This window comes from Phaseolus vulgaris, chromosome 3, assembly GCF_000499845.2.
Source record: "Phaseolus vulgaris cultivar G19833 chromosome 3, P. vulgaris v2.0, whole genome shotgun sequence".
In the NCBI taxonomy this organism is placed as follows: Eukaryota; Viridiplantae; Streptophyta; class Magnoliopsida; order Fabales; family Fabaceae; genus Phaseolus; species Phaseolus vulgaris.
In genome coordinates this window covers 800,136-811,085 of record NC_023757.2, presented here as the reverse complement: position 1 = coordinate 811,085, position 10,950 = coordinate 800,136, and the positions used below count along the sequence as shown (strand labels likewise).

Sequence of the window (10,950 nt, the reverse complement as noted above, 5' to 3'; positions counted from 1 at the left end):
TATTAGTTAAGATTGATAGTGAATGTTGAGAAATACTGATATAAATAACGAATTAGTTTATATAGGAATATTTTTCAAGGCTACTAAAACCTTGAAATACTTGTTGTTAGAGTCAAAAAATTTAAAATAAAAAAGATTTACAAAAATACCTATTATAAAATGAATTTGCTTAAATAGGATTGTTCTATATGTACTTACCTTCTGAATAATAGGATCTATTTATACAAAATATAAGAAACAATTTTGAAAATTTAGAAAAAGGAAGAAAGATGGATGTAGCTAAAGAAAGACATACATAATTATAACAAAAAAAATGGCCAGAAAAAAAAAACTGAAAATAGAACAAAATTCTGTTTATAGAACAAAAGTGAATTAGACAAACTACACACATTTGAGTTCTACTTTTGGTTATTAAATAGGAATGATTACCATAAAAAACCATTATTTAAACATAACCATAACTCAAAAGAAAACATAATCATAACTCAACAAACAAAAAGAAAACAAAATGGAAAAAAGCTTGAAAAATTTGTGGGTTATATCCATAATCATAACCCAACAATTAGCATTTTTGAGCAATGCCTCACATTCTAGAAAGAACATTGTTCCGGCTTTCTATGTTTTTGGTGATTCAACTGTAGACCCTGGAAACAATAACAATATCAATGCACATGCCAAAGCAAATGTATTTCCTTATGGCATTGACTTCAACAACTGTTCCACAGGAAGATTCACCAATGGCAAAACTTTTGCTGACCTTATTGGTAACATATCTATCTATAAAAAGATAAACTTCACTATCAAATTGTGTAATTAAGCTAAAAATCCATTAACTAAAAACAAGTTAACATGAGGGTTTTTTATGTATCTATCTATGATTCATTTATAGCTATTATGTTGGGTTTGCCAATGCCACCTCCATATTTGGGCGTGTCTAAGTCTGAGAGATATCAAGTAGCCACCGGATTTAACTATGCATCAGGCTCATGTGGAATCTTGAATTCAACAAGAGCAGTAAGATTCAAAAATAAATAAAAATATCCCACTCTTTTTATTTCGATTTTGTGGATAATTTTTCTTTCTTTTTTATTAAAATGAGATTGTTTTTGAGAAAATTACGTATATGAGAAAGTCATGTCAACATAACATGACTTTTCTGACATGTCAAAGTGAAGTCATGTCAATGTCACACAACTTTGAATTGAACTTAACATTGACATGTCAGAAATCCTACCACATTGACACAATTTTTTTCACAATAAACACAACTTCTTCATATCCTTAATTTTTCAAAAGACAACCCCATTTATATAAAAAAAAATATGTTTATTTCTCATATTTTCATTTTGTGATGAAGGGGGATTGCTTGTCATGGGACAAACAAATTGAATACTTCACCTCAACTGTGGCTAACGATCTTCCAAGAATCATACATAACAAAAAAAAACTAAGGCATCACTTATCCAAATCCATATATCTTGTATCAATGGGATCTAATGATTACATGTTGAATTATTTCAATCCAAATGAAACCAATAACAATCTCAATCCAGAAGAATATGCAAATTACCTACTTGAGGAACTTACTTCACGTATCAAGATAATTTAAGAAAAAAACAATTGAGTATTTTGCATGTCATAAATGTTTAATTTTTTCCAAAGAATTTGAAAAAGGTGTCTCCTTCATTTTTTTCTTTCTTCAGAGAATTTATGATCTAGGAGCTCGAAAGTTTGTGATCACTGGCATTGGTCAAATTGGGTGCATCCCTATAAGTGTTACAAGGACACCATTTTCACAAAATTGCAATGAAGTTGTGAATCAAATGGTTAAACCCTACTCAGATAAACTTCCTGCGAAACTCGAAGAGTTGCAAACCCAACTCTCACATTCACTTTTCATTATTTTGGATACTTACAACTTCTTCCAGAAAATAAGAATTTCCCCTAAAAACTTTGGTAAACAACGTCTACCATGAATCTCTAGAAGTTCTTGTGTTTTTTTATTCTACTTTGATCATAACATATACTTTCATACTTTTTCAGGGTTTAAAAATGTTTTTGACTCATGTGTCCAAGGAGGAAAACCTTGTGCAAATCGAAAGGAATATTATTTTTATGACCTTGTTCACCCAACTGAAGCTACAAATAAAGTATTTGCCAACGAGTGTTTTAATGGAAGAGAACTATGTTTTCCTCACAATATTAAGAAAATGATTCATGCACATTAATACATTTGTAATATGTTCCTACATAAATATATCATCAAATTTTTTTTTTCTATTTGTCTTTCACGTTCTCTTTATATATCATAAAAAATGCTTAAAATGGTCTATATGCATCTAATAAATTTTTTCTATCAAAATTAAAAATATTCATACTTTAGAGGTGAAGGGAGAAAAAAAATACAATAAATATTGGCAGAATGTATGATATTTGAGAGGATGAATTAAGAAAATATATTTTATGTCTATAATAGTATCCAATAACTAGAACAAAAGTGATCATTAAAGTTGGTTAAAACTAATAAAAAAAAGACGAAAAGACGAAATTTGAGATTAGCATGGACTTGTTTCATACTTTTAAATTTTGCGTATATCATAATAAGAATATATTGAAATTAAATTAAGGAGATTTTTAATTTTTTATAAAACATATAATTTAAATTTAATAAATAGTGAAACATAAAATTAAGTATAATAAAAAATATAAAAAATTAATTAAGATATTTTTTGTTTCTCTCCCATCACCCTTTTAAGTTACTCATTGTTTTTCTTTATGCTCATTTCTCTTTCTCTCACCAATCATCGAAAGAAAAAAAGCATTTTCTACTCATTACTAATATTTTTGAAGAAAAAAAAACTCTCTTTGCGTCACTTGATTGTGAGTATATAATTAGTTTCATGAAATACTATATCTAATCTCATCATCTTCTACATGAATTATTTTAACATTTTATTTTGATGCTCCTAACCATCTAGATTTGAAGAATTTATCAACCATGCTTAAATTGTTTCAATATTAAAAATATGGAAGTACATTTTACTTATTGATTGTTGAATCTGTCTTATATATTTTAACTTTTTCATGTTTTTACAACTACAAAGAACATATTTTTCAATAAAGATTATCAAAATAATATTATTGCAAAAAAGAATTGAAGATGAACTTCTTGCCAACAATATGATTATTTATATTGAAAAAGAAATAACTAAATTTTTTAGTTTTAAATTAATTATGATTTTTTTATCAGCAAATAACAATGAAATTAAATGGAACCACTTCAGGGGTGGTCCAACCCTTATACAATAAAATGATGTTCACAAAGTACCTTTCCATTTACATATCAGCCAACAAGACCTCCTACAGTCTAACCCATCTCTACCAAAATAAAAAAGAATAACAAGGATCAATCCTTATAACAAACTAAATTGAATGCATACATACCAATGGTTCAAGACACTAATCAGAGAATGAGAAATTGGATGACGGTATATTTGAAGAGATCCAGGACTAAACCTTAATCTGTACCGGAGAGAACACTTCAGTGTGATCAACCACTCCACTTTTAAATAATCAGTTATTCCTATGCCTCTATATCTCACTAATCAACGCAAGCCACACGTTGCCCATAATAAGATTAACTGAAGAGGGTGTTGAAGAATTTAAAAAAAAGATAACACGTGAAAGGAAATGTTGAAATAATACAAAGATAGAGCAATATAAGAGGGTGACTTCCCTAACCATGAAACATTATGGTAAAGAAATATATGAGGATGGAAGAATTTGGTTGGGGCGGAATGTGAATTGCACTAATGTTGGAGATTTGGAGGCAATAGAACAATGTGGTGTTTAATAATGCTACATAGTACAAAGAATATTCAACCAATTTCACTTATTCACAATGGTGTATTGATCCTATAAGTTGTCTGAAAATGTGTTTGAAGTAACATGTGATGTTTTATGTATCCTCATTATCATTAATGATCGATTACAATACAACAAAGTTGACTAAAGGAAGCCAAATTTGTACAATTTTTTTTTGTTTAAGACTTTCTATTCCATATTGTACAATATTCTTATTGTTAAATGAAAGTGTTATAGATAGATGACCACAAGAACTAATATTTTGACACGGCATTATAGGACAATATATTACTTAGTTTTAGGTCTATTTAAACATATTATGTAAGTTCCTATATTTGGAACATATCTTAAAGTGATATGAAAGATTTTCTATTTTTATAAAGACTAAAATACTTCTTAAATATTCTAATTTATTCAATTATTTTTTTTTATAAAAAATGAAACAATTTGATAACAAAAATATTATGGGTTTTCCATGTAATCGTACCAACCAACGTAAAATATTACAGAAATAAAATGAAGATGTCCCTAATATTTATACTGTTAAGGATTAAAATTGTTTATTTACCGTATAACAAAAAAGTTATTTTTTTTAATATTGTCTTCAAGTTATAAATAATATAAAATATATAGCGTCAAATTTTATAAATATTTTAAAATTTTAATAAAAGTTAATTAACTCTAATTGAAACTAAAGAACTTTTAACAAATATAAGATATAACTATAGAAAATCAAAGTGTTTTAATTAATCAACCATAAATAGGACTTGGTAGTTGGTAAGTAGCATAATTCAATAATATTTCATACAAAAAGATAGACATCTATGGACTTTCATTAATAAAATAATTATAATTCAACCTCCAATTTAAATTATTGTATATATTCTTATACTTAGTGAATGCTACAATTAAGATTTTAAATAACTATTCCTTATGGGTTTGATATCCATCTTTAGGGACAAATTATTACTTCTGACCTTCTGACTTGGTTCACAATATTTTTGAGTAAATAAGGATCATCAAGTTTTTGAGTTCACAATATTTTTCAACTAATAAAGCTAATAAAACCTTGAAATACTTGTTGCTAAAGGAAAAGAATTTAAAATAAAGACATTTAAAAAAATACCTACTATAAAATGAATTTGATTAGATAGGATTGTTCTATATGTACTTACCTTCTAAATAATAAGAGCTATTTATACAAAAAAGATGAGAAATAACTTTGAAAATTTTGAAAAAAAAAAGAGAAGGATATAGCTAAAGAAAGACATCCATAATTATAAAAAAAAAAATTCCAACAGAAAAAAAAAGTGAAAAAAAAACTAAAAATAGAACAAAATCCTATTTATGAAACAAAAGAGAGTTAGACGACAACACGTACTACACATATTTAAGTTGTACTTTTTGTTATGAAATAGTAATGTTTACCATAAAAAAACTATTATTTAAACATAATCATAATGCAAAAGAAACATAATCATAACCCAACAAACAAAAGAAACAAAATGCAGAAAAGCATGAAAAATTTGTTGGTTATATCCATAATCATAACCCAACAATTAGTATTTTTGGCCAATGCCTCCCATTCAAGAAAAAAGATTGTTCCAGCTTTCTATGTTTTTGGTGATTCAACAGTAGATGCTGGAAACAATAACAATCTCAACACACTTGCCAAAGCAAATGTATTTCCCTATGGCATTGACTTCAACAACTGTTCCACAGGCAGATTCACCAATGGCAAAACTTTTGCTGACATTATTGGTAACATATCTATCTATGTATCTATACAAAGATAAACTTCACTATCAAATTGTGTAATTAAGCTAAAAATTTATTAACTAAGAACAAGTTGTTATTACGAGGGTTTTTATGCATCTATTTATGGTTCATTTATAGCTATTAGGTTGGGTTTACCATTGCCACCTCTATATTTGGACGTGTCTGAATCTGAGAGGCACCACGTAGCCACAGGAATTAACTATGCATCAGGCTCATGTGGAATCTTGAATTCAACAAGAGCAGTAAGATTCAAAATAAATAAAATTGTCCCACTCATTTTATTTAAGTTTTGTGGATAATTTTTCTCATTTTTTTTATTAAAATAAGGTTGTTTCTTGAAAATTTATGAGTATGGAAAAATTGTGTCAACTTAACACGACTTTTCTAACATGTTAAAGTGAAGTTATGTCAATGTGATACGATTTTGATGTAACGAATTTGAATTGAAGTTAACCTTGACATGTCAGAAATCGTACCACATTGACACGACATTTTTCACAATAAACACAACTTCTTCATATCCTTAATTTTTTTAAAAAAACAACTCCATTTTAATAAAAAAAATCCGTTTATTTCTCATATTTTCATTTTGTGATGAAGGGAGAGTGTTTGTCGCTGGACAAACAAATTGAATACTTCACCTCAACCGTGGCCAACGATCTTCCAAGAATCATACATAGCAAAAGAAAACTAAGGCTTTACTTATCCAAATCTATATATCTTATATCAATTGGATCTAATGATTACATGTTGAATTATTTCAATCCAAATGGAACCAATAACAATCTTAATCCAGAAGAATATGCAAATTACCTACTTGAGCAACTTACTTTACGTATCAAGGTAATTTTAGAAAGAAGGGTATTAAATTCTTCTTTGAGTTCTCACATATAGTAATTATTATATTTCAATTGAGTATTTTGCATGTCATAAATGTTTAATTTTTCTCAAAGAATCTGAAAAATGTGTTTCCTTCATTTTTTTATTTTCCCTCAGAGAATTTATGATCTTGGAGCTCGAAAGTTTGTCATTAGTAGAATTGGTCAAATTGGGTGCACCCCTATTAGTGTTATAAGGACACTATTTTCAAAAAATTGCAATGAATATGTGAATCAAATGGTTAAACTCTACTCAGATAAACTTCCTGGGAAACTTCAAGAGTTGCAAACCCAACTCTCCCATTCATTGTTCATTAATGTGGATAATTGCAGCTTCTCCCAGAAAATAAGAAATTCTCCTGAACAATTTGGTAAACAATTTATTTTGTTCTTGTGTTTTTTTATTCTACTTTGATCATAACTCATACTTTAATTAATTACTTTTTCAGGATTCAAAAATATTTTTGATCCATGTGTCCAAAGAGGGAAACCTTGTGTAAATCGGAATGAATATTATTTCTATGACTTTGCTCACCCAGCTGAAGCTGCAAATAAAATATTTGCAAATGAATGTTTTAGTGGAATACAATTATGTTTTCCTCACAATATTGAGAAATTGATTCATGCACATTAATACATTTTTACTATGTTCCAAAAGAAATACATCATCAACATTTTTGTATTTGTTATTTGTTTTCACGTTCTGTATATATCATAAACAATGCTTCAAATATTCTAGATATATATCTAACAAGTTTTTTCTATCAAAATTAAAAATGACTTATACTTTAGAGGTGAAGGGAGAAAAAAAATAATAAAATAAATAAATACTAGAAGAATGCATGCAAGGGCATCAAGGATAAAATATTTGAAAAAATGAATTAAGAAAATATATTTTATATCTAATAATCATATCCAATCACTACAACAAAAACATTGTTAAAGTTGGTTAAAAACTGATACAAAAGAGGAAAGTTGAGATTAGCATGACCTTGCTTCACGCTTTTAAATTCTGTGTATATCATAATAAGAAGATATTGAAATTAAATTAAGGAAATTTTTAAATTTTTATAAAACATGTCATTTAATTTTAATAAATAGTGAAACATAAAATTAAAGATAATAAAAAATTAAAAAAATAAGATATTATTTTTTATTTTCTCTTCCCTCACTCTTTTAAGTTACTCATTTTTTTTATGTTCATTTCTCTTTCTCTCACCAATTCATGTTTCTAAAGAAAAAAAAAAGTATTTTCTACTCCTTACTAAGATGTTTTTGTATCATTTTTGAAGAAAAAAATATTTTGTATTACTTGATAGTGAGTATTTTTTTTAATAACGGTTAAACCCTCCTGAAGTGATTCAAATTTATTTATTTTTTCTTTCTAATCAAAAAATGGATATTCCACGTGATATCGTACCAACCAACATAAGAGATTGCATTGCAACGATTATAAAGACAAAATGAAGATGCTCCTTTTATACAATTAAGGATTAAAATTGTTTATTTAGTACATAACAAAAAATTTATTCTTCTTTAATAGTGTCTTCAACTTATAAATAATAAAGTATATAACATCAAATTTTATAAATATCTTATAAATTTAAAAAAAGTTAAGTAAGTCTAATTAAAACTAAAGAACTTTTAACAAATATCAAGATATAACTACAGAAAATCAAAATGTTTTCATTAATCAACCAAACATAAGACTCTATCATTGACAAGTGCTATAATTTAATATATTTTTTACAAAAAGATAGGCCACTTATGAACTTATAAAATAATTATAATTCAACCTCTAATTTTTGGAATATAAGATGAATATGAACGATCTTTTCCCAAATTGAGAAATGAAGCAAATTGATATATTATGAATAAAAAGTCACTTAGACCAAGTCCAATTAGGCTAAATAGAAGGTATGAAGCATAACCCTAGACATCATTGGGATCATTGCGAGGAACTAAAGGAAGAAAACCCTAAAGAAGGCAGCCGTTAAGGAGAAAAAATCTGGATCTTCTATTCTTGTTCATGTTGTCCATGCTTGTAATAGTCACCTTGATAGGCTAATTCTTTTCTTTAGGATTAGGAGTAATTTCTTCAAACTCTTATGTATTGAAGTGATATTTATCTATAATATTCATTTCTTGATTAATGATTAATATTATCATTTTACTCTTAATATTCAATAGACTCTTTTACTAATTTTTTTTTATGTGAGGAATTGATATGAATGGTTTTTATATGCATATCAATGTTGATAGTTGTCGTTTTGCTGTCAAATTAATATGATTCTAGCGTAGACTTGTCTAACACTATTGAGATGATAGTATAATTGTGGACAAATGTCCCCAAGTCGTCTCCCAACGAATCCAATAGTAAAGTCAGTTGATCAGGGTTTAAAATCTATCTGCAAGCAATAAAAGTTAGAAATAACAATAAAGATGAAAAGGGGGTTTGAGATAGTTGTGCAAAAAATATAAAAGAGATTAAAATAGCAAATAAAAAGCGGTTGATCCCAAGTTCTTCCACCATTGAATTCTTCACAGGTTCTCTAAAGATTAATCTTTTCTCAATCCTCCAACAGAGTTAAACCAGATTGAACATGCGCCAATCTAATTCAACTGAAACTCACCAGTAAAACATGCGTCTACTAGTTTAATCAATACCCACTTTGTTCCATGCGTATACTCCATGGGGGTGCTTACCTCCTCTCCCTTGAATCATGCGCCCAAGAAATTAATTAAAACAATGCGAACTAACTAAGAAACCAAAGTTTAAGATAAGGAAGACTCTCAATCATGCGTTCAAGTACAACCTCTCACAAAAACTAGTTTTCCAGGAGATTAGACAATAAAAACAACTGCTATAGAGAATTAAAAATCGAAACTTTTATTGAACAAAACCTCAGAACTCAATGGGGAATTACAAAAGAATCAACCAAAAAGGTTTAGCCTTCCATGCGGAGGCAAAACAAAAGAATTACTAAGAAGAAAATAAACTAAGAAAACCCTATGAAGCTCTCTCTTTTCTCCTTGATGCTTGTGTCCTTTTATAGGCTTTTCTGCTCCAAGGATCTTGAGAGAATATTGTAGTTTATATTTTGTTAACCGTTTCCAAGTTTCTATCTTTCCAGAATTCTTGTATTTTGCACAAGATTTGTTTCCAATTCTGTTTCTGAGATATTGTAGATTTTATTTTCTCTTTCTTCTCCTTAGAATTTGTTTTCTGTTTTGGTTCAAGAAACAACTTGGACTTTTGCATATTTGGCCCATTCACAAAGGTAGATGCTTCCTCCGGATAATTTACTCTAAAAACACAAAATTAACAATAATAATAGTTAAGGCCCAAATAAACCCAATTATAAGAATATTAATTAAAACAATGGTTTTATTTATTATTATAGTCCAATAATCTATGAATAAGGCTAGTGAGTGTGAATAAATATATGCTCATCATATGTCAATAAAGATGAAATGTTAGAATCTTACACGTTTAGAACTAGATACGAGTGAGAAGGATTAACCTCATTCCCAATTTTCTTAATTGAATTATTTTACTCATTTATTTTGTTTTCATTTAATTTTTACGCAAACTTATGTCGATATCTTTAAAATCAATTAAATTATTGTACATATATTTTTGTTAGAATAACATATAATATGTCCCAATACTTTGAACCAAAATTAACATAGAAAACAAAATTATAGAAATGTCGAACCAATATGAGGTAATTATATTCTCCTTCCATGTTAATGTTGTTCTTAGTGAACCTACTTTCACACTCTTTATCTGTTATGGCAACCTTCACTCTCATTAAAAATCTTTTATCTTTCATATATATATATATTTATCAAGTTATTTGAATGGAAAAGTTAATTTCCTTTTTACAATTTAGTTTCTTAAAAGTTAATAGTTAAGATTAAATAGTGTTGAGAAATATTCATATAAATATGAACTAGTTTATATTGGAATATTTTTCAACTAATAAAGCTATCAACAATAAAAAAAATAAAAAATAAGAACCACTATAGTGATGATCCAATCCATGTACAAAATCGCACAAAAACAAACAATCTCTCCTCCAAGAAGTTTGTCACTAACTTCCTACTAGAACACATACAGTTTGACAAACCTAATAAAGCTAGTAAAACCTTGAAATACTTGTTGCTAGAGACAAATAATTTAAAATAAAGAGATTTTAAAAAATACCTATAAAATGAATTTGATTAGATAAGATTGTTATGTAAGAACTTACCTTCTAAATAATAAGAGTTATTTATACAAAAAGATGAGAAATAACTTTGAAAATTTAGAAAGAAAAAAAAAAGAGAAAAGGGATGTAGCTAAAGAAAGACATACATAATTATAAACAGAAAATCATAATAGAAAAAAGAAGAAAAGAGAACAAAAAAACTAAAAATAGAAAAA

General features: G+C 27.4%; 2 protein-coding genes across 2 annotated transcripts; both read left to right on the top strand.

The window, feature by feature from the left end:
• The first annotated feature begins 508 nt into the window (after positions 1-508).
• Positions 509-2,228, top strand: LOC137808814 (GDSL esterase/lipase At1g71691-like). Its single transcript, XM_068610096.1, has 5 exons — positions 509-764; positions 890-1,014; positions 1,358-1,592; positions 1,675-1,956; positions 2,044-2,228. The coding sequence occupies exons 1-5, from the start codon at positions 509-511 to the stop codon at positions 2,226-2,228; spliced, it is 1,083 nt and encodes a 360-aa protein (XP_068466197.1).
• Positions 2,229-5,369: 3,141 nt separating this feature from the next.
• Positions 5,370-7,155, top strand: LOC137808813 (GDSL esterase/lipase 7-like). Its single transcript, XM_068610095.1, has 5 exons — positions 5,370-5,625; positions 5,761-5,885; positions 6,244-6,486; positions 6,640-6,892; positions 6,971-7,155. Exons 1-5 carry the CDS (start codon positions 5,370-5,372, stop codon positions 7,153-7,155), a joined length of 1,062 nt encoding a protein of 353 aa, XP_068466196.1.
• Positions 7,156-10,950: the final 3,795 nt, after the last annotated feature.

Bases quoted from the DNA above. Each gene is read 5' to 3' on its own strand.
- LOC137808813 (XM_068610095.1), top strand. From the start codon at position 5,370: ATGCAGAAAAGCATGAAAAATTTGTTGGTTATATCCATAATCATAACC. The intron at 5,626-5,760 runs GTAACATATCTA...GTTCATTTATAG, and splicing joins AACTTTTGCTGACATTATTG to CTATTAGGTTGGGTTTACCA. The intron at 5,886-6,243 runs GTAAGATTCAAA...TTTGTGATGAAG, and splicing joins TCTTGAATTCAACAAGAGCA to GGAGAGTGTTTGTCGCTGGA.
- LOC137808814 (XM_068610096.1), top strand. From the start codon at position 509: ATGGAAAAAAGCTTGAAAAATTTGTGGGTTATATCCATAATCATAACC. The intron at 1,015-1,357 runs GTAAGATTCAAA...TTTGTGATGAAG, and splicing joins TCTTGAATTCAACAAGAGCA to GGGGATTGCTTGTCATGGGA. The intron at 1,593-1,674 runs GTATCAAGATAA...AATTTGAAAAAG, and splicing joins ACTTGAGGAACTTACTTCAC to GTGTCTCCTTCATTTTTTTC.